General features: G+C 39.3%; 1 protein-coding gene across 3 annotated transcripts in view; it reads right to left on the bottom strand.

The window, feature by feature from the left end:
- tesk1b (testis associated actin remodelling kinase 1b) overlaps positions 1–15,609 on the bottom strand; it is a 42,041-nt gene extending 26,432 nt beyond the window's left edge. The window contains exons 1-3 of one of the 3 annotated variants that reach the window (XM_038270349.1): positions 15,398–15,609; positions 15,149–15,306; positions 14,265–14,903 (exon numbers count right to left, since the gene is read on the bottom strand). In XM_038270349.1, the coding sequence (XP_038126277.1) occupies positions 14,265–14,447 (183 nt within the window). In that variant the 5' untranslated portion in view covers positions 14,448–14,903; positions 15,149–15,306; positions 15,398–15,609. The remainder of the gene's footprint in view (positions 1–14,264; positions 14,904–15,148; positions 15,307–15,397) is intronic. The other 2 variants (XM_038270352.1, XM_038270350.1) reach the window with 2 other exon arrangements.
- Positions 15,610–24,372: the final 8,763 nt, after the last annotated feature.

Below are 24,372 nucleotides of genomic sequence, written 5' to 3'. Positions count from 1 at the left end.
CTAACAGGAGCTAGCATTCTTCTTCATCCCTATTCTAGGGGCTATATGTAGAGCTCCCCCTACAGATTGGTGGGAGGCAGTTCAGTAGATATCAGTGCCTCATATTTACAATTCCAGTTTTTTCAACAACAACAAAAAAAATAGTGGCAACAGCTTATAGTGAAGTGCCCTCTATAGTCCAGAAAATCTGTTAATAAAAAAAAAGGTAAAATAAAGAAAATTAACAACATTTTGCATTTAAGATAAACTTTTCAGTCTATGAATATGCTCTATCCAGAAGTCCACAAAGTCTTAGTTTCTCCTGGTTTAATTTTCTAAAAAGTCTTCTTTACAGAACATTTGGCTATCGATTATTAATAATCGAAAAAATTATCAACAGATTAATCGATTTGCAAAATAATCATTAGTTACAGCCCTAATCTTAATATCTCAAGACACTAGTATTGACGGTAATTAATGAAAGAAAAGTACTTTTAATTAACACATCATCCCACCTTTAAGAGTAGCTGATAAAGCAACAGGGGAAGGTGTCTTGACATTTTCCTCTAAAGGTAGGAGCTTGGTGACTGCTGTGCATGCAGTCATGTTTGTTCAGACTGATACAAACATCCATGTTAGTTTTTTGGGGGGACCAGGTACTAATGATATATATGCCCTCCCTGTAAAACATCCGCTTCTGTCTCCTTGAACCCCAGTCGGCCTCAGCAGATGGCCGCTCACACTGAGCCTGGTTCTGCTGGAGGTTTCTTCCTGCTAAAAGGGAGTTTTTTCCTCTCCACTGTCGCTACAAGCATGCTTAGTGTGAGGGATTGTATTTGAGTCAATGCAATCAACTGGATTTCCTTAGATAGAAAACTTTGAATCAATTTGACTGTATGATCTGGTTGAACTGTAAAGTGCTTTGAGATGACGTGTGTTGTGAATTTGGCGCTATATAAATAAACTGAATTGAAATTGAAATATGTAAAGGCTAATACTCAAACACTCCCATACCTTTGTTTTGATTAGTAACTGTAGAGCCTGCTGTAGACAGAAAATGTATCTTGGTGTGTATTTGCAAAACTATTGGTGAGCAGAGGAATAAAACAGCAGCAGAGATCATTTGACTTTTTTCTGAGGCCACTGTGCATTAAAGCAAAGCGTAAATACTGACGCATTACTCTTCAGTTTAAACATTGCGATTGTTTGGTCAGCTAACATGCTGAAACATAATCTGGATTTCATAGATGGAAACGAGAGTCATTAAGCTTTTTAGAACCGGGCCTCAAGTGACAACATCGTCTTCATGAGCAAATTCTCAGAATTTCAACCCGCTTACTTTCAGGGTAACTTTCATAAATATTGAATAGACTTCAGGGCGAAGATAAGCTGCAGTAGAGTTGTGTATATAAGCTTCTAAAAGCTTTAAATCAACCTATTATGTGAGGTGCAGTGGAAATTGTGATGAATTGTCAGGACCAAACCAGAGTCACAATGTGACTGAAAACAGTAAAGAATTATGAACTTTATGCTTTAACAGATAGCACCGACTCCAAGTAAATCAATTCACAGGTTTTTCCAACAATCTTTAAGGGGTTGGTTGATTGTAAATCAAGCCTTCTGTTCCACATAAATGTGACAGTTTGTAGTCATTCTTTCCTTTTGCACATATCAAATGAAATGTATTTATTACTTTATGAATAAGATTTATACAGATCATCACTGAAACAAGATCTCCTTTTCAAAAGCAACCATCATACAAACAGTTGCATATAAACATTAGTACATAATCCAGCATTCTGTGGAGGCAGGAGTTTATTGTATTGTTGATCCATATACATTGGTCATAATTTTGATGTATGCCATTTTTGATGTACGCGCAATTTTGATGTACGCCATCTTTGTTATTAGTAGCCACTGTCGGTAGGGACGGCCTATGGCGATAAAGGGGCTACTGTGACAGCAAATCCTGTAATGCTTTGCGAGGAGAGCTCTCCGCACAGAGCATTCTGGGATATACACTATATTGCCAAAAGTATTTGCTCACCCATCCAAATTATTGGAATCAGGTGTTCCAATCACTTCCATGGCCACAGGTGTATAAATTCAAGCACCTAGGCATGCAGACTGTTTTTACAAACATTTGTGAAAGAATGGGTCGCTCTCAGGAGCTCAGTGAATTCCAGCGTGGAACTGTGATAGGATGCCACCTGTGCAACAAATCCAGTCGTGAAATTTCCTCGCTCCTAAATATTCCACAGTCAACTGTCAGCTGTATTATAAGAAAATGGAAGTGTTTGGGAACGACAGCAACTCAGCCACGAAGTGGTAGGCCACGTAAACTGACGGAGCGGGGTCAGCGGATGCTGACGCGCATAGTGCGAAGAGGTCGCCAACTTTCTGCAGAGTCAATCACTACAGACCTCCAAACTTCATGTGGCCTTCAGATTAGCTCAAGAACAGTGCGCAGAGAGCTTCATGGAATGGGTTTCCATGGTCGAGCAGCTGCATCCAAGCCATACATCACCAAGTGCAATGCAAAGCGTCGGATGCGGTGGTGTAAAGCACGCCGCCACTGGACTCTAGAGCAGTGGAGACGCGTTCTCTGGAGTGACGAATCGCGCTTCTCCATCTGGCAATCTGATGGACGGGTCTGGGTTTGGCGGTTGCCAGGAGAACGGTACTTGTCTGACTGCATTGTGCCAAGTGTAAAGTTTGGTGGAGGGGGGATTATGGTGTGGGGTTGTTTTTCAGGAGCTGGGCTTGGCCCCTTAGTTCCAGTGAAAGGAACTCTGAATGCTTCAGCATACCAAGACATTTTGGACAATTCCATGCTCCCAACTTTGTGGGAACAGTTTGGAGCTGGCCCCTTCCTCTTCCAACATGACTGTGCACCAGTGCACAAAGCAAGGTCCATAAAGACATGGATGACAGAGTCTGGTGTGGATGAACTTGACTGGCCTGCACAGAGTCCTGACCTCAACCCGATAGAACACCTTTGGGATGAATTAGAGCGGAGACTGAGAGCCAGGCCTTCTCGTCCAACATCAGTGTGCGACCTCACAAATGCGCTTCTGGAAGAATGGTCAAAAATTCCCATAAACACACTCCTAAACCTTGTGGACAGCCTTCCCAGAAGAGTTGAAGCTGTTCTAGCTGCAAAGGGTGGACCGACGTCATATTGAACCCTATGGATTAGGAACGGGATGTCACTTAAGCTCATATGTGAGTCAAGGCAGGTGAGCAAATACTTTTGGCAATATAGTGTATCTGCTCTTCTGAGGCCTTTCTTTCCTTCTCATACACTCCGTAGACTTTTTCTCTTACAAGCCTCAGCTATTTTTTTAAAAAGGTGAGCTTCAATGACTGAAACCATAGCTCACTAGATATATACGCCTTAAAGTGCTCATGCGCAGAAAGAGATATCCAACTGGGCGAACACGTAAAACGGCCTTACGTTAATCTATCAGAGTGATTGACAATTAGGAGGACCAATTATTGAGATGATCCACCCGGAAATAAAAGATCGTCCTCTATACCTTAATTAAATTATTTGTACCTAAAGCTGAATAAAACCTTTTCCTAAGGGAACATTTGAAAATAAATTTATTTTTAAGATTGACAGACTGTTGCAGCTCTTGTTGCAAATGCTACAAAGTTAATTTAACTAGGTGCTAATTTTTGCATGGCTTTGTGCTTTATATATAGAGTATAAGAGTAAGAGGATGGAACTAAATGTTTTGTTTTTCTTCAGAAGTTTTGAATAATAAAGAATTATTAAAACTGTTTTAAATGAACACGCTCTCGTTAAGGCTGAACAAAAGTATGTGCTTCACGACGACTAAAGATGAAGCAGAGCTCAGCTCCATTATAAATGCATTTCACCACACAGACGCCAACACAGGGCCATTTGTTTATCTTCTCACAGGGGAGCGGTCCTCCTTGAGGTTTAGCTAAAGACAACAGCTCTGCCAACAAATGGATGGGAGGAAACTCATTGTGACGCCATGTAAACACAACCCCGATCTCTGGAGATGAAGGGACAAAAACACTGATGGAAAGGAAAACATGGGTGTTGAGTAATAGCTACACCATTATCTTGATTCTCGGTCTACTAGAAATATTTTAGGTAATAAAACATGAGGTTCAAGTAAAGACAGGCACATCACGTGCTTTCATGTTTGTGAGGCCATGCAGAACATAAACAAAGCCTAATGGCAGCAGAGCACGATCCAAACGCAGCAAAAGGGGGATAGAGAGGCGCTAATGGTACGGTAACACGCCGGTTTTCAAGTCTGCACTGGCTTAGGAAAACTTACCCCCCCCCATCTAAAGGCAACGTGAACGCACACCACATGCGTTTTAGAATGCTAAAATTTTTTAAATGGGATGTTTTTCCTTCTTGCTCTTTCGTCACCAGTGGATCCATCTAGAGCTGAAATTCTTCCAACAATCAGGGTTTGCACAAAGAACCGCTCACATCTCAACACGTCCCACTGGGTGATTTCCAGCCTTCCTTTCTAAAACAATTATTATGTCTTTCGTTTTTTGGGGGTGTGTCACTGCGTTTGTGATTTAGAAGAAAAAAAAGAAACATAAATCAATATAGATGCTTCAGGCATTTCAGGATCTGTCAGGAAATGATTACTGTTGTAGTTCACCAAAACTCAAGTTAGTGTCACAGCCAAGTCTTTGTTTAACATACCCTAAAAAAAATAATAGATTATAAAAAAATGTAAATAGATCAGAAACAAGTAATTAAACATCCAGAAATAAAGTTGATGTTGAATTTCAGTAATGCTCAGCAGCCACAGGACGAGGATCTGTACACAGAAACCCACAGAGAGATGTTGGGCAACCCATTTCCTACACTCTATTGCACTGTCACAAAAAAAACTGATGAGCAGACATTCAGTTTTCAATCAAGGGTTTTCTGTTCTGCCACGCTAATCCCCTTTTTAATCAATTCCATTGTCTGCTTTTTAATCATTGGACCATGTTAGAGGATCTGAGCCACTCAAGGCTCGTTTTTCCATCTCTGTTGCAACCAGTCATTACAATAATGCTCTTTTCAGTGCTTTGTAGACTCCAAAGATAACAGGCAGAAGCCCAACCCTTAGCCTTGCCAACATTTTTTTCCTCCCCAAATATTATATTGGATTTTGGAGAAGTAAAAGCTAGGGGAAAGGAGAGAAGCCCTCTACACGCCTTGAGCTCCAGGATGTTCCATAAAAACTGTGAAGGGCTATTAAAACAAGCAGGTCTGTTCTTTTGGGCTCCCGTAATATTGTTAAGAAAATGTGATCCGGGAAACAGCAAAACGCCCCGGGCTCTACTTTCAGCAGTAATTACTCCCTGCACCAAGTTTGATTTGATGTGCTGACAAATGCACATCTCCAATTCATTCTTAATGCTGGAGAGAAAAAAAAAGAAAAGGAAAATCTTGAATTTTTGCCTTTATAAATCCTGACATTTGCACACACTTCATTTCAAATAAAAACTTAGAATAAGTTTATAGGGTTCAATATGCACTATAAAGAACACTTGTAGAACTAGAACAAAAAAATCTTTGGCTAAAAAAAAAAAAAATGTGAACTTCGATTATTGAGAAAGTATGTTTAAAGAGCAGCTGTATTCTCTTGGTAGTTTATCTTAATTCGGGTGCTTGATCATCACCTAAAAACATCTCACCATAGATGTTCAAGAGGTTTATTTTCTGGCCTTTACATGTAGATTACAGAATGGAAAACAGGAGGTAGGGGCGATATATACAGGATGAGGAGCTATGCCATGCAACCCAACAGTATAGTCTTTACCACAGACTTGAATCCTGAGAAACACATTTGCAGAAGCAAAAGCTAATGCAAAAGTGACAGACCTCCAAAAATATTAAATAAAAAGATGGAACGTTAATATGGTTTTCTGCAACAAACTGTTTATCAGAGGCACACTTCCACTGAACGACACATGCTGTTTTTAAAGAGAACCTCAATAGGAGTTGTGCATCTGATGCTGCAGCTGTAAAAACACAAGAGCTTCAGAACATTGCACTGTTTATGGAAGTCTTTGCAAAATGCAGCAGATTAAACATAGACAAGGATTAGTTGACTTTTTTTGCAATGGCAGATAAGTGTGTTCACTGACTGAAGTTTGATGGTCAACATGTTTTCTTGATATGTTGAATTGACTTTTTGTGTACAATTTATGGATTTATGTGAAATGTCATTTTTAATTATATTAATGGAGGAACAATATTGACTTCATAAATCAACCAAAAAATGCATAGGAGGGATATATCAGTATTTACTTAGACTAATATGGAGCTACATTGGGACCTGGAAAAAAAAAAAAAAAAAGTATGAAATAAACCTGGAAAAACTTCTTCAGAACAAAAAAGGTGTGTATACCTGGAAGAAAATATAAAAGTTTGTTTAAAAAAAAAAAAAATGGCCGGAAGTTTCAAGATGGAAAAATAAAGTTAGGAAAATAAAAAAAATAAAAAAACTTGAATCTGAACAGTTTTTTTCTTCACCAACTTAGTTTTCAGGTCTAATCCTTTTTTTTCTTCCCCTACATCTAAATCTTTTACTTTTGATTCAACTCCCCCAGCTTTATTTTTTTCCCAAACAAAAAAAAAAAAAAAAGAAAGAAACCTTTACTAGGTTTAATTTTTTTCCCCCACTGAGCAAACTTTTTCCGCATGTGTATTTGTTAATTTCCCCCCAAAACAAACGCCACAATTTAGCTCAATAGACTAATGTCAAAACAATCGGTAACAGCAGCAGTATTAAAAAACTATGGGTCGATTTCTGCTGGGGACCAGACAAAGCAAAGCTAATAATCAGTCAGGTCTGTGATATAACCTCTTCATAGTGAGCACGTGTTATCTATTAGCAAACACACCATCGATTATCAGGGGAAACAGCTGAAAACATGACGCAATAATCCAATTAGAAACAAATCTGAGCTGTTTGTTCTGAACCTTGCAGGCCTATAAAAATGGCAAACAAGTAATCATGTCCTTCGAGTTATCTGAACTGCTGACTGATGCAGTCATTTATGTCTGATTGATGGGAGTTTTATTGCTTCTGTAGATTTCTGAGGCTGATGCAGAAGTAAAAACAGAAGCGAGAGAAAAGCACTGGTATTACATGAAACCTCTTTAGAGACTATCGAAATAATAAAATGGCAAGTGAAGGATTTTTCTTTAAACAAAAGAACCCCCCACCCTGCATTTCCCCTGCCTTTTTATTCCAACCCCCTTCAGATTGCGCAATTGCACCCAGACAAGGTGAAACGTTGCCTGCAGGGATCCTCCATTGATCTGCACTCAGGACTGAAGCTCACCAGCAGCATAGACCTGCACAGAAGAGGTCAGACTTTCTGTAACCAAGCTGCAGAGCATCCATATCAAGGCAGTAATCTCAGCGCAGCCCCCATTAACATTAAACCCAGCCTAAATTCATTAAACACCCCCCATCTGAGCCAGCTTATTCTGTACATTGGCCATGGCCATTTCCTCCGAACTCCACCAGGATACAGCAGCAACTGTTCAGTCATGCATGTCAGCAAACTTTGAAATGTAACAGATAGCTGCAGTAACAATTTTGCATTTATATTGCGCTATCAAAGGACGGGTTGATTCACCGCTAAGCGCCAAATTGACAAACCAGCTGTAAACATGGTGGCATTTGCATGTTGATTAGCCATTCAAAAGGGCAAGTGAAGGGACAGGCCACAAAGTGAAAAGGGTGGAGGAGAACAGAGGAGAAACCAGAAAGTGTTTAAATGGAAGATTTAAAGTCCCTCCCTTCCCTTTAGTAACCACTTCTAAGAGGAACAAGGTTTACATATGGGTACATAAACTAAACAATAACAAGTTTTACACTAGAATTTAGGATCAAGACAGACCCATCTGACAAGATCATCTGCAGAAGTCCTCCAGTGGTAGCTTTACAAAACGGAAAGTTGCAACAACAAAAAAAAAGACTGATCTCACTAAACATCCAGTATAGAATCTCTGGATAACCCTTTAAAATAGTAAATCACATTCTCAAAAGCATGCAACTGGATGAAAAAAAAAAAAAAAAGATATAAAAGAGTTTAAGCAAGATGCCATGTTTCTAATGAAAGCATTTCTAAATATAGACACTCTTTGTAATGAAACAAAAAAAAAAAAAACACTAATCAGCAAGGCAATGGAACCTGTGCTGAATGGATGACTTAAAATAACATTTTGTTAATTCATCAAAGTCAGCATAAACCATGTCAATTCTAAGCCAAGCTAATCTTAAAAAAAAAAAAAAAAAAAAACCTATCTTCAATGACTTTATGGTCCCAGCCAGTGGTGTACGTCACCACATATCGAACTTTAAACAAGGAACAGATCCATGCACTGATCCACGTGAGGTTAAATCGCTGACTGATAATAAATCAATAGGACCGAACACCCTGCACCATGAAATGTACTCAAAGAAAAACAGAATTGAAGAAAAGCTTCCATCCTCAGCTTCCATCCAGCAACACATCTTACGATTATCATTGCAGAAAAATTTAAAAAAGTTCAATCTTATGACCCAATTATGCAATTCATCTTGTCAGAGTGGAGCAGGTGTGTACATTCCTTTAGAATGATACTGCCACCACCCTGTATGTCCATGGCAGTGTTGCTCAAGGTAATGTGTTTTAAATGTAAGTCTGTATTTATACAGAGATCCACTTATAAGTGGACAGATTAGCAGACTTCTGAGAAGAGTGGGACACACCAAGTGATTTCAGGGAATCAAATTAAAGAAGTGATAAACAGTAAAAAAAAAATGTATTCTCAAACAAAATAAGCAAATCATGGTATTCTGATGCCCTGGACTGCAGTTATCATCCATGATACATAGACATGTTTGTATTAGGGCTAAAACAATTAATCGTGACGATCGATTATTGAAATAATCGTCAACTAATTCAGTGATCAATCATTAACTGGAGTATAGAGACTCTAAAACATGCCTTTAGCTGGAAGAGAAATCCAATTAGAACAGTAATTATATCAGAATTGTGGAAAATCTCTCAACATTTTGCATTGAAGATAAACTTTTTCATCCATCAGTATGCTCCATCCTGAACTCCTCAAATGGAAAAGTTCTCGCCCGGTTCATTTTCGTAAAAATTTTTCTTTAAGGAACCTTTTTGTATCAGATTATTAATCAATCGGAAAAATAATTGACAGATTAATCGATTTGCATAATAATCGTTAGTTGCAGCCCTAGTTTGCAATAAGGAAATGTGCAGAAAAACTTGTTCATTTAAAACTTAAATTACGATTGAAGCTCTACAATATTAGGAAAATGATCAAATACAACATTTTCTTGAAATTTGTATTCATTTCTGTTGCAGTTGACCTACATATTCTGCATTTAGTATGCTTAGCTGCACAGCAGAAATCCGATAACTATATCAGATCTAACACGTTTACATGCAGCACAGATATTAGATATTCAAGAGATTTGTTTTCTACACCTTTCACCCTCCTATCACATTTTACGCTTACTGGATGCATGCTCGAGGACATACTGGTGTTTCTTGAAGATCTTACGGAGGCACGGGGGAAAGACAACTTTAGGATGTTTCAGAACATTCCTGAAACTTTGCCAGCTGAAGAACACGCGTCACAATGAGAGACCAGCTCATCCTGCGGATTATACTTTTTTCAATTTCTGTGACAGAGAAGATGAGGACAGAAACACCACCAGCCCACAGTCTGGCTACACCTCCTATCAATCAATGTATTTAATACATTTAGGAAAGCTAAAGCTAGAAAATTACTGCTTTGTAAGCAAATGGGACAAATTACTATAATAAAGCAGCTCTTTAATCAACTCCCTGATCAACATTTTTTTTATTATTTTAAACATTCAGATGTTAAACAAAGAAATTATCCAGACAACAGGGCTTTTCTAATGTTAAATGTAGGTGTGGTTGAAGGGGATTTAACCATAGTATAACAATACCATTAACAATGTTCTTTTTTGAGACAAAAAACAAAACCAAAAAAGAGATTTGGGTGAACAATAAGTTTTACAATGAATGCATTATGACTTTATTTGTACTTTCCACAGTATTCTAAAAGGTCTACCCCATCCTGTCATCCGGATTACAAGAAAAATAAAACCGTAGACCTGTTTAAAGTCTTTTTTTCCTTCTCTTATTTTAAAATGGCCTCTCAGGTGACCCAATTTGCTCCTTGATAAGCCGCTCTTTGTAACACACCATATCAAACACCCTTATTAATGATACATTCCCTGCAATTAGGCTCTATGGAAGTGAGTAGAAGCATGTCGAACAGGTGAAGGTGGCTGCTGGCCCACACAGGGAGAGCAGCATAGGGTTACACACGCATGCACCTGATCTATCCGTCCTGACTGTCTCATCTTTCACACAGACAAACACGCACACAGAAAAAAAGGTGCATGATTTATATCCATTAGGGCAGAATTCAGCAACAGTTATTACAATTATTAACCATACCCCTCCCTTCTAGCACGTTTGGTATTGTATGCACTGGTTGCCATAGATAACACTGGTTTCACACAATGCGAGACCTCAAGTTGGTCAATAAGGATGACAAGAGGTCAATACTTCAGTCAGCTTTGCTAAACAAATACATGCAGGGTTTTAATCACGCGATGTATGCGATTCACACGGCAAACTTTTATTTTAGGTAATCATAATGTGGTTTGAACCTTATTTACACAGACATTTCTAACTAAAAGCGTATTGCGTAATCTAATTGCTACTATCTGCAAATAGACATGAAGCAACGTTTCCTTCCGCTGCTAAATCAACATTGACCATTACAGTTTCACTCGGCATAGATTGATGTGAGCAAAACAAGTTTATATTGGTTGGGCGGGTAGCCAATGTTACATTGTCTATGGTTTTTTTCCAAACCAGGACAGCCTTCTGGTTTTCCATCACATTAGGCATTTCAGAGGGGTCAGATTTGTATCTCCTTTAATAGAGTAATTAAGTGTAGAGTCCTTTTTATTAACCTAGCCGACCGCTACTCATCAACATGTCAAATAAGGGGAACGGTATTAAATCTACCTTACTGCTGGAGCTAGATCAGAGCTCAAGTTGTTCATTGCAATCAGTGGCTCCTCCAGAGATGTTTCATAGGGGTGGCCAGATGGGGCCACTAAAAATCTTAGGGGGGCACACTGAAACTAAGCCATACTTTCAGGTTTTGAATCTACTATTGTGGTAAATCATAAAGATTTAAGAAAACACCTACTCATGTCTTGGTTTATTATGTGATTTTTAAGTTACGTCGCTCGCTGTGCATAAAGGGATGAAATGCTAAACTGATGCTATTACAGTTTACACTGGCCAGTGGGGTAGCCAGGAAATTGCAATGGTGGTCGCACCACTGAATAAAATAAAGGGGGGGGGGCATCATAGCAAGGATGCTTGAGATGTAACAATGCTTCTGTCCCACAATAATGGGGAACATAGAAGATAAGGTACGGTAAGCCTGTTGCCCTGTCCATGGCTTTTTTGGGAACCAACTCAGCAAAACCAGATAGACTATCAGGAAAAGGTTACTTTTTTTTTTTTTTTCCTTTTTCCCAGGTAGTCTTCTAAAAAAAAAAAAAACACCTAAGTATTGTGATACATTTGTTATGTGTGTTTTAGATAGCCTTAATGTCAAATAAGTATTGCAGCAGACTGTCCATCAAAGCTAAACCGAGCCTCCTAGAGTTTGGTCACTTTTGCTGTCAGTTTCAAAAATTAGCAGCGCTGCAGAACTACAGAATGTCTGAAGAAATGGTAAATGGCCTGTATTTGTTTTAGCACTTTTCCAGAGACCTCAAAAAGCTTTATGCTACATTCAACACAGGCTTCATACAACTTTTCATGGTCTAATTCAAGTACTTTTCAAGAACTTGCAAGATCAGTTTGCAAGGTTTTTGAATACCTTAACGAGTTTTATATTGTATAAGGTGACACAAATTTGTGCACATGCAAAATGTTGGTTATTTTCCCTTAATAATAAGTGTGGCTGAAACAATATGGATTAATCAATTATTGAAATGATCAACTAATTTAGTAATCGATCATATAGAGTCTATAAAACATGCCTTGAGCTGACAGAGCAGCAGACTTAGAGCAGTAATTATACCAAGAATGTATAAACATATATATATATTTTGTCTGTCAATATGCTCGCCAGAACTCCACAAGTGGAAATGCTGTAGTTTCACATGGTTTGATTTCATAAAAAGTCTTCTTTAAAAGACTTGATGGCTATAAGATTATTAATCAATAAAATAATCCACAGATGAATCGATTTGCAAAAATAATTGTTAGTTGCAGCACTAATAAGTATAATTAAAATATGAAGCATTTACAAGGACCAGACAAAATGCAAAACATTAAAATTCAAGCTTTTTTTAAGGATTTGATGCACCCATATGAAACCTGTCAATCATTTAAACATTCCCACGCTGATGGTGGTAAACTACATTGTAGCCACAGCTGCTCGAGTGCAGACTGGAAGAAGCAAGGCTGACATTGCAATTTGGCAAAGCAGGTGTGAATGTTTTGCCCAAAGGCAAAGACTGATGGACAGAGCAAAACTAGCAAATCTACTGGACAACCTGCTAAGACACTGGAGGTAGGGTCCAGTGAGGTAAGTTTCTGCAAATGTAGGACAGATGTGGAAATCTTCATTTTTGTGACAGTCCACAGAAAGTAAAATCTTGTTTCTACAAGAATAAGTATGGTTATATATAAATATGTGGAATAATTTTTAATAAAAGGTTACATAGACGTCTTAAAACAGCTAATAACCAACTATTTGCGTCTCTATTTACCATCAAACTGAGAAAATTGTGATTAAAATAGAATATGCTAAATGGAAACACTTCAACTTTAGGAAACAAGAAAAAAAAAAAAAAAAAGTTTTTCCATTAAAAAAGTTTTTACACTTTAATAAGGGTGGTTTATCAGCCTGATCAAAATTAACACATTTTTCAAAACTGCAATGCTTTTTTCTTGCATTACACAAGTTTAGTGATATGCAACAGGACCTTACTGTCTTGTATGAAGATTGGAAGAAATATGAGAATGCTGGTGCAACATATTAGGATTCACAAGAAGAACGAGTTTGTGTTACATTTAGTGAGTGAGAAGAGCACTAGAGCTGTGGCTGAAATATGGACATATCTTATGCGTTTACATCTGCTACTGCAATTGTGTTCTCAAGAGTAATCATGCGAATAAACCTATTCATATACAATCTTAATTGTATTTCTTTTTTAATAGAAGTATTAAATGGCGAAAATTAGCAGAAAACAGAATAGTTTTGCATGAATTTGAAATAGAAACAACTATTGAAGAGGCTTGACATCCAGTTTTTGTTACTTTGCTACATACAGCTAAATATAAACAAATTCAATAAGCAGATCCTAAAAAAGAATTTGGAATAAAGTTTTATTGCCAAGTCTGTTGCTCATGCGCCCACTTATAATGGCGCCCTGAGCATCCCCCTATGCTGCCTATAAACTGCCTCTAGCAGAGTCCTGCTGCATCTGGGCCTCTAAACTCAGCAGTATAGTTGCAATCAGGTATGTCTGTGCTCTGAGACTTTCCTTTGTTAAAATAAAAACCTTTGGCCAATTCCATCACATAGATCAATGTCTTAGAGAGATAATATAAACTATGGACAGAGGCGTAGCCAGAACGTTTTTATAAGGGTGGGCATGCAATAACCAATGTATACTGAGGGGTGGCTGAAAGTAGATGTTTTTGTTGTCAAGTAAATGTTAATATATTAAAAATTTAAATGTTTTGAATATTCCACTTGAGAGTATTACTGTTGCCACCATCTGTATTTGAGGGAAAAAATGGTAGGGGTGGCCAATGATTGGCCAAGGGTGGCCATGGCCACCCATCTAGCTCCGCCCCTGACTATGGAGGCTTAGAAATAGAAGTAATCCAATCCTTCTTTCAGTCAGAATAAAAACAAAACAAAGAAACAGTGGTGGGCTTCTTTCAGCAAGCTAACCAGCAGTGTGCAGCACTCCATTTTACTTGATTAATAAAGGGACAGGTAGCTGAAAGGATCTGAACACAGACAATTATTAGAGTTTCCCTTTCAATGCTTCTTCTCCAGAGATCTTAACAAACATGCAAAATGTTTTATATCCCCTCCAAATTGAAATAATTGGTCTATAAGGCCCAGTTTGGACCAGATTCCTCTCGCAGGATGGGTGTGCTCTCTCACTCACCTTGAACACCTCGGAGAAGAAGCCCGCCCCGATCTTCTCTCGGCTGAAGTCATCCAGGCGAGCCAAGGTGGACACCGCGCTGCGCAGGGCCCGGTAAGAGGACGGCCGGCTGCGGTTGGTTCCATGGACGTTGTGCATGGGCGGCTCTGCGTCTCCCTCCTGCTCCGAGTCGACCTTCTCCATCTCGGGCGGCGGAGGAGGAGGAGGAGGGGGGTGGGACGTGTGCGTAGTTTAAAATCCAGCCCGACTTGTGTTTACATTTCCACAGCAAGCCCGCCGAGGGCCACCGCTGGGCTCCCCCGGAGGAAGAATGGCGTCAAAAAAAAAAAAAAAAACCTGGAAATGCTGAGCCGCTGTGGTCAGAGACCGGTTGGACCGAATTCCTGAGCGGAATTCCTGCAGAGCTCCGGGACAAGCTGGAGTCTGTGCGCCTTCAGCTGCAGCGGCGCATCCTGCACAGTTTGGCTCCCTGGTGCGGTGCAGCAGAGCAGGCCCTCCGCTGCAGACACTGCTGCTGCAGAAGCCGCTTCCTCCTTCGGTTTCCTGCAGTGGAAAAAGGCCGGGGCTGCCTCCCTGGTTCCACCAATTGAATTTCCAGCGTGCACCAAGCCGCCTTTCTGGCGCTGCAGCCTATTCGAGCTGGAGAATGGGAGGAGGAGGGGGCGGACACACACACACACACACACACACAGAGAAAGAGGCGTTAATTCACTAAATCATGTTGTGATACGTGTCTGATCCACGCAGAATGATGATCCACATGATAACGGTTGCGCGTGAAAAAAAATCATTACAACTAAACGCAAAGGCTGATAGGAGAGGTGAACGCACCGTGATATCACTTCCACTTATCATTAATTGCACTTTAACCCTGTTCTACTCACTTGGACACAGTGGCTTTAAAACTCAATCACTTCGCGTGGGAATTCTCTACGTGTCTGCAGCCACCGCGCAAAAACTGCAGCTTGTAAATGATGGATGCAGACCGAGGGCTCGTCTGTCACGCACTCCACGCACGCACCTTCAGAGCCTTCAGTCTGAGCTGGGGAAAAGGAAAAAAAAAGGCTGACGCGCAACCGCACCGACCCGGAGCGCAGACACGCGTGGGTGCCCACAGAGAAGCTGTGACTTACCTGGCTGGCCTCCTCTGCGTCCTTTCGTTGTGGTTCCAGATCTTCTGCGTTTCCGGGAGTTTTTTATTAGGGTTTAATCGATCGCGTCTTGCACCCATGCAGGATCCGCTGGTTAGTTTCCGCTCCTCTCCTCCCTGCTGCCTCTCTGTGGGTTTGTCCGCTCGGTGGAAAGAGAGCGACGACTTTTACTGCACTTTAATGGGGGCGGCGGGGCGGGGCGTGTCCACACGTGATCATCACAAAAATGCACCTGTGGCGACGGCTGGAGGAGTCTGTGCTCTGCATCTGCTTTATGACTTTACGCAAATAAACATTTAAAACAAAAAAGGAACATTTAAATATTTTTGCATTGGAACAAATTGTATTTAACATTCCTCCTGCTAAAAAAAACAAAATAAAATCTTCTTCCGTTCTTGAGGCTTATGTGCACAGCCAGCCAGAGTTATAAGCACAAAATGCGGCCGCTTAGAGCTAAAAGGATTTGAAATCTTAGGCTACGTTCACACTGCAGCCTAAAGTGACTCAAATCCAATTTTTTTGCCCATATGCGACCTGAATCTGATCTTTTCATGGCTGTCTGAACAACACAGATCTGATTTTTTCCCCAATGCGACCCAGGCCACGTGGCTATGTGGTCCTGAATCCAATACGAATCTGATCTTTTCAAATGCGGTCAGATTCATCCGACCTGAACGTCATTAATACCCGACAAAAGTCACTATTCTGCGTCTTTCTATGAAGAAGCGGCAAGAAAGACAACAACCATGGCAGATGATGATGCGGAGAGCAGTATTACGTTTAACCATATTGAAAAGATTCTGTTTTTACTGGTTGGAAAAGATCGCTAGATGCGCCCCAGCACTGCCATCCATGTTTACTTCCGTAAACATATAGCATGCTGGCCTGTGACGTCATTGCGTCCTCTACTGCGCATGCGGGACACTTGGGTTGTATGACTGCAGTTCACACAGGAGATCAGATATAAGTTGCATATATTTGGAAATGTGAACGGCAACGTAAAAAAATTGGATTTCGCAAAAAAAATTGGAATTGAACATCAAGGCCTGCAGTGTGAACGTAGCCGTTGACGGTTTTAGAACAAATTCAGGGGGAAAGGAGCAGAAAAAATCTATGTCATTTAGTTCAATTGAAATTTGAAGTTCCAGTTAAAATGTTGTGTATTTCTGGTTTATTAAAGATAGATTCTGTAACTGCACCTTGACGCTCTATCTCTCCGGTTCTTTTCCGTGAAAAGAGATCACTCGAGACAAACTCTTTAAATAGCACTTCTTAACTTATATGAATTGAATAACCTGGAGAAATGACAACAGGTTCTGATAGAACTTGTAATCTTAAGGACGGATTATACTTCTGCAACCGCACACATCAAATGTCGCTTGGGTCTGGTCGCGAACCAGTTTTGCTGGTATGCTTCTGCAACATCGGTCTGGAATTTTTAGGGACGCACAGCAGTTTCCCGCCAAAGCCCTAGGGGGAGCCTATTCGAGAACTTCGGAGGATGGTCACAAGAACTTATTCGGTGGCGCCCGCTGGAGTGTTTATTTTCCAAAACATGTCTGAGGCATCGTACAAGTGGTTGTATTTCCGTACCTCCTCGATTAACCTTTCGTCGTAGTTGTCCATTGTATTTGTTCCTCGGTTTTTAAAAATGGCGCGCCCTAGCACCGAAAGACGACCGCACAGACAGCAACTTCCGCTTGAGGTCTGCGCGGGTTGCGACCGTCTGACGCCCAATCAGGACAGTTTTGATGGTTGCAGAGGCTACGCGTCAGAAGTATAAATTGGTCTTAACTCAGATCACAGAAATTGCTTAGAGTTTACAGAATGGCAGCTGCTCACCTCTTGGCACACCTCTCAGGAAGTGACAGTTGAAAAAGCATTTTATACATCTCCAGTCTGCCACATATTTACATCATTATATCATACATGTTAGCTGATGAGTAAACATCCATGGCTCCAGCCTTATCAAAATACCTCGGTCTTAGCTGAAGGACACCGCTGTCATTCCATTCCCAAATCTTTGCCAAGTACAGAATGAAGATTATAACTGTATATCCGGACAGAGGAACTGTCTTAATTAGATAAACTATTGTGGCAAACATCAGTTCTGCCATGCAACAGGCAGCCAGTACCAAGGTGTAATAAACTCACACATCTTCAATGATAATTATCCTAACAGGTTCAAAAGCCGTTGATCTAAAATAAATAGCTGACGAGTAAATATCCACTTTAAGTCAAAGGTCATAGTAGCGACAGTTACATGTGCAAAATTTCCACGATATGATCTAAATCTTGGTAAATCAGAGATGTTTACATTGACACTAAATAAAATGATCCAATCATGATATGTGAGTACATATGTGTACACATGTGTACCAGGTGTTTAATTAGATGATATCATTTAAGCTTGTGTGGAACCCTCTTAATTTTTCAGAAACGCTTCAGTAGCCTAATAGAAGAAGCTGCCTGGTTTGTAAACAATGTACTTGAGACAATTGATTCAATTCAAATTATTTATATAGAGCCAATTCACAACACATGTCATCTCAAGGCACTTAAGGGAGACAATTCAACCAGATCATACAGTTAGACTGGTTCAAAGTTTTCTATCTAAGGAAAACAAACTGATTGCATCGACTCATTGACTCTTCAGCATTCACTCACACCAAACATGCTTGTAGTGACAGTGGAGAGGAAATTTCCCTTTTAAAAAGAAGAAATCTCCAGCAGAACCAGTCTCAGTGTGATCAGCCTTCTACTGAGGCCAACTGGGGTTCAAGGAGCGAGAAGCAGACATAGAAAAAGAACGGGAACAGAGCAGATGAAGCTGAGGATAAAAATTAGAGAGAGCTTAGAGTTAGAGATTTAACTAAAATGTCTGCCGAATGGGAGAATGATGGAAAGTGATCCCTATGTCCTCTAGCAGTCTAAGCCTTTAGCAGCATAACTATAGAGATAGCTTAGGATAACCTGAGCTGCTTTAACTATAAACCCCTCTGTTTTAGGATTGAATCCGATCAGACCGAATTGGATTAGAATTCCAGTTTGACATGTATACATTATACATTTTTTATCTGATCAGGCCTTCAATCCGATTATTTGTGTCCATGGCAACATAGCTATTTGCGTGACCACATGTGTTGTGACCTCATTGGCTGACCATTGGATGATGGGTGCGGTTCTCATAATCAGATAAAGGTTCTCCGTGGTAGTAATGTGGCCTAATGCCTTCAAAATGTCTCAAAATGCAAAATCTTTCAAAAAACTAAGGCGTTTAAAGGAAAACTCTAGATTATGTACTATATTACTACAAATGTAAGAACTAATGGAACAGCTCTTAAGGTATCAGTTCTGTATATGTGGTCAATAAATAAGCTTGGACCTAAGTAAAATATTGAGTTTTACAAAAGCATTATGTTTATTTTATTTGGAATAAAGATTCAATATAAAAATTAAATATTCTTGGGAATATTATGTCAATGTAAACTCATAAATCAGGAATAGTACATATTTTTGACTTATTTATAATGAAACAGATAATAGTTTTAATCAAATAAGAAATAGAAAATGTTTGTAATCCTTCTCAAAATGACTGAGCCTATTTTTAAATCAGAGTTAAAACAGAACTGTAGAGGTAACAAAAAGAAACATGCAGAAGGAAAAATTCAGTTATGCTGTTTGTGCCAAAGCTGATGCTGATTATTTCTGTACAGGGGCATAATAGGAGCCAAAACCAGCTCTACATGGGCATTGGCCCCTGTTGACCCCTATCTACAACCGCCCATGCTTGAAATTGAAGCACACAGTGAAAATATGCTACTTGTAAACCAGTGTGAAATGTTTTCAGATTGCAGTTTTGTATATCCCCGTCGATCTTGGCCCAATTCTGCTACTTTTTGTAGTGACATCCAAACAGGTTGCGTAACATTTCAAGAGTTCAAATTTCACCTCATCTAACCAGACTTTTTTATTTGTGTGTTCAAATCTTTTGCAGCGAACTATAAATGAATTAAATCATAATTTTTCTTCGGCAGTGGAGTCCTAAGCACTGAACGTAAAGGCAGGTTTCATGGTGTCTCAGAACGATATTTGTGTTCATAACATGACTGTTTCTGCTATTTCCAGATTTTTCTTTTTAAGCTTCCCGCAAATACCCCTTGTTTCCCTTGGTTCTGTTTTGACTCCAACTTCATAGCTCTTCTAGTAGCTTGCTTATGCTGAAATCATTCTTCCTAACTTTGGGTTATTCAGATGTGTTAATTATGTATTTATTTTACTGTTAATTTTATATATATGACCATTACTGATTCCCTGTTATTCCTCCTTATTAAGCAGCCTAATTTATGGGCAAATTTGTCTGAATTAGTTTCAATATGTGGACTATTTGGGGTATTGCTGTTATCTGATGTGCATATTATGGTTTAATAGTAACTTACTGAGATAAAAAAAAAAAATAAGAAATGTGTGTGGTTGATATTATCACCGCTGCTTGAATTGTATTGACTGTCCATCACCTTTCAACAGAAACCTCGAAAAAAATCCTAAACCTTCTGTTTAAGCCTTTTGGCTTTTTTTTTCTTTTGTTTTTGGTGCCTGTTGTGAAATCTGAATAAAAATACAGATAACCATCTGAGGCCAGTGGTAAAAAACCTGTTCCAACAGCACACTTCAAACACCCATTTTATTAAAAAGTGTTGCAATCATCCAACAATACCCCAGGAGATATGAACCATGAAAGATTAAGAGAGTGTGCAGGTTTTATCGAGTACGCTTAAAGATTAAAAGGCTCTCTATGCCGTGGACAAAAGGAAAGACCTGCAATGATCTGCAACAAGTGCTTTAGTGGAAGTTCAGTTCAGCCACATTAATCTACATGGCAGCAAATCCCTGTAAAGCATTCTCCCAGAATGCTTTGCATTAGAAAAACATCTGCAGATCAAATGTCTATATTTAATTTATAAACATAGTCGTATTGCACCAAATTAAAACAAATGTTTTATTAAGATGTTTAATACTTCATAATGAAAACAAGTCTGTTAATATCCACCAATTCAGGTCCAAATTAGATTCAAATCCTTCCAATTCATCTCAATCAAATGGCAGCTTTCAGATCCACCTCATTACAGTGGATTGATAATAATATACTGGAAAAAAAAATGTCTGTCTAAGAAAACCATCAGACCTCATCAAATCACCCTGATACAGTCAGTCAGTCTGGATGCAGTGGTGAACAGTGGAGGGGGGGTAAACACCCATTTGACAAGGGTTCCAACAGTAACTGCAAAAGTTGACGCTAAATGAAAGAAGGAGTTGTAATGGGTGGGTGGTTCACATACACACATGGACATTTATGTTCACAGCTCACTGTGGGATTAGTTTGGTCCATCTGGAGGTGCTGGATGCCTCAGAACTGTAAAAAAAAAAAAAAAAAAACCTCGAGCATGTTACACAGCAAGGTGCAGTGTAACACCTCCCAGCTAAATACTGCGAGTGTTTAACACATTCAGCTGAGTCTGACTCTTAGGACAAGGTTTGCGTCTTCCTCTGCGTGACCGTGTTTACTGGCTCTATCCAAAAGCCAGGGGAAAAACCCCAGAGATGATTGATTATAATCATCTCTATCTATTATTCAGAACTGAGGATCACTAATTCATCAAGCTGTCTATTGTGAGTGTATTGTGAGTTCACACAGGGGCTCGCCAGGCAGGCTGGAAGGATTATGAGCTAGAAGTGTTCCGTGACAGTGGGGATGTGGTTGATAGTGGCTTATTTGGACCGGTTTAATCTGTTTTTCTGAAACGACAATTCTTTCAAAAAGTATTTATAGTCTTTCACTATATGTAATATTTTGACTAATTTCAACCACAAACTTCTGTTGTTCAATCTGGATGAGAAGGCTCCATGATCACATTAGACCAATATTAGAGATATTTACATACCAAATAGGATATGTGGTGAAGAAAACCTAATGCCACACACACATCTAAAACACATCCCCCCATAGTGAAACATGGTGGTGGCAGCAGAACAGGAAATTCCGGATGAAAACCTTAGAGGTTCCCCTTTCACTTGCATTAAGGCGAATTGAGCTAAATGGTTAATAATGAGTTAATCCTGCACCAAACTCATACCATGCAATATTTTAGATTAATGCATTAAACTGCCTGGCCCAGGTATGGATGTAAGTCCCATGGGGAGGGAGGGGGGCATGATCATAAATGCTGACTGACCTTTTCATATTTCGTTCTACTCCATAAATATGAGCAATTCTAAGTGGGGCTATTAATGAAAACCCAAACAAAACATGTCACAGTTTATCTTAATGTCCAAAAATGCAAAAAAGGTTCAAAGGTTATTAATAAGTTCACAGAGTGCTGCTTGTTTTGGTGTCTGGCGATATTTCGCTTTGGGACTTTTCATATTTCTAGGATAACTTTAATAGATTGTAGCGAATCTTCTCTGCTTTAGTTCAGGGATCTTCATGGCTATATTTTCATTTACTGACTTTCCTTTTTAATGGTCAGTTTAGCTTTATTTTATCATCAATGGAAGTCTTTCTTTATCTTGATAAATGAACTGGAAGTTCTGTCAATAAAACACATAAAAGAGCCCATGTCAATATATCATTATTTAAGTCAGGGTTTATGGATTGGACAGTCAGTGACTAATTAACTTAACTATAGACGTGTGTTTGTCACCAAAGCATTCAACAGAAAAGTCATATAGATATAACATAGTATGTATTTTTACTCAGATACAGTGTGATGAATGACAATAATGTGATAAATGAGGCTGGTTCCTGCCATGCAGCTCCCCTGCTGAAGCATTTCAACAGCTCCTCCTGTAGGGGCGGGATCGATAATTGTGGTCCTGCTGCTTCCACCTGAGCCACTCAGGTCATCCTGGTGGTAAAGATCCACCTCCACATGAAGAATACATTAACACACCGGCTTGGATCTGGATTCATTCCACTACACATTTACTCTCCTTTAGAAAAGTTAATCCCACTTCTTTTAGGTGTTTACTCAGTATTAAAGAACTTTTGCTTCTGGTAACATTAAGATATTTCGAGTGCTTTATCATCAGGAAGAAACATAAAATGAAAATCTGTCCTCCTTTTGAAGTATCCAATTTTCACCTCAGCAGCCTGGTCCTCCTGTTATGGCCTGAGTTGTGGCCCCTCATCAAAGCTCATCTGGGGGTCCTAACAATCACGCCTGAGCTTCCAGGCTTCCGGGCAGGGGGCCTTGGGTCATTATAATTGCTTTCTTGCTGCACACCAGCTGTTGTAATGCCCCTGCTGCATACAGGTCCCCAAGGCACAAGACGACGGGGGTGGGGAGCTGCTGGGGGACACCAAATGGGACCCTTCAGTCTTTCTTTTTTTCAGAACTCAATGAAATACTGCTGTCAAGAAGAGAAACTGGTCATGTAGATGTTGCACAAAGGAAATCTAGCAAACCCACTTTCTGCAAGCAAAGAAAGTGTTTACAGCATATGTAGTTTGTTTTAAAATCTCCCTAAAGACGAGGGGGGAAATGCTGTTCAAAAGATTTATTTTCTTCCTAAATAACAAGAAAAACCAAAATAAATCAATTAAAATTCAAGTGAAATTAAATCCTCAAATTAAAAAAAGCATCTAAAATATTTGGGATGTATTTTTTTACCCTTTATTATCAAATGTGCTCATTTCTGATTCTTTAGACTCTTTCTCCCGAGATTATTGATGATGATACAACAACCACTTCCTCCACTCTTGGTTGGTGGTTTGATGAAGCCATTTATTATGAAAGAATTTTGTTTGCTCCTTTAATTCATAAGGAAAACGACCTTAATGACTATAATCAAAGGTTTAAAAAGTCTACTTCTCTATGCAACTTAAAGTCAACCTGAAGACCTGCAGTAGTCTATTTCTTCTGATTGGAAAACTCCCAATCCTGTCTAAACGCTTTCATTTCCTGAAAATACGTGGTTTGTTTTACATGAGCTGCAAGTTTTAAAATCCCACTAATTGATAGTGAGTTCAGGAGGTGGAAACCTTCCCTTTTTTGTCGCCAGAGACATTTCAACCTGTATTTTCTGATGACATGCTGCATTTAGCTTGCCATTAGTTTTGAACCCAAGCCATCAATAATCCACCTCAGTGTTTCATAGTAAGAAGGGTGACTCCCCTCTAAATGTAGCTTAGATGTTTGAGGTCATAATGCTTGTTTTCCAGAGTCCTGTATTTCAGCTGTGGTTATCTGGGTTTTCATTTATATCTTGAACACCTTTTCTGGCTGCTGTGTCCAAAATGTTGGTTAATTTAAACATAATCCACATTTTAAATAGTTTCTACACTAATCACTCCACTATTTTCTATTATACTAATTAGTCTATTCTTATTATTCTTATTATCTAATCTTATTAGAGGAGGCTGAGAAACTTGCATACAGAACATTAATTACAGACAAACTGATCAAAAATGTTGAAAACAGTGTTAGATCGAGGTTATTCAATTCAAGTATCTGATCATATATCTAGACCTTTGATCAGGGTCATCATGCTTCTGTTGTCAGAATGACTTAAAAACAGCAAGCACCACTTTTATAATTAGGCTTAAAACTTTTCTTTTTGCTAAAGCTTATAGTTAGAGGGGTTCAGGGTTATCCTGAGCTTTCTCTTTAGTAATGCTGCTATAGGCTTAGACTGCAGGAGGACATAGAGACTAATATACATCACTCTTCTTCATTCTATAATTGTTCTCCCATTCCAAAGTATTTGTTAGTTCAAGCCCTTGCTTTATGATTTCTCTGCTTTTTCTCATCATAGCAGCGTCATCTAGTCTGTTCCTGTTTGGCTGTGACAACATCTTGGAGAGGAATAGCAACTGGGCTGCTGCCATCAACACCTTAGATCAGAGGTCTTCAATGTTTTCCAAGCCAAGGACCCCCAATATTGTATGAAATTGTTTT

Source organism: Cyprinodon tularosa, unplaced genomic scaffold, assembly GCF_016077235.1.
Source record: "Cyprinodon tularosa strain WSP-4 unplaced genomic scaffold, ASM1607723v1 ctg76, whole genome shotgun sequence".
NCBI classification, from domain to species: Eukaryota; Metazoa; Chordata; class Actinopteri; order Cyprinodontiformes; family Cyprinodontidae; genus Cyprinodon; species Cyprinodon tularosa.
The sequence above is the reverse complement of the archived record's forward strand: the minus strand, read 5'-3'. Positions and strand labels throughout refer to the sequence as shown.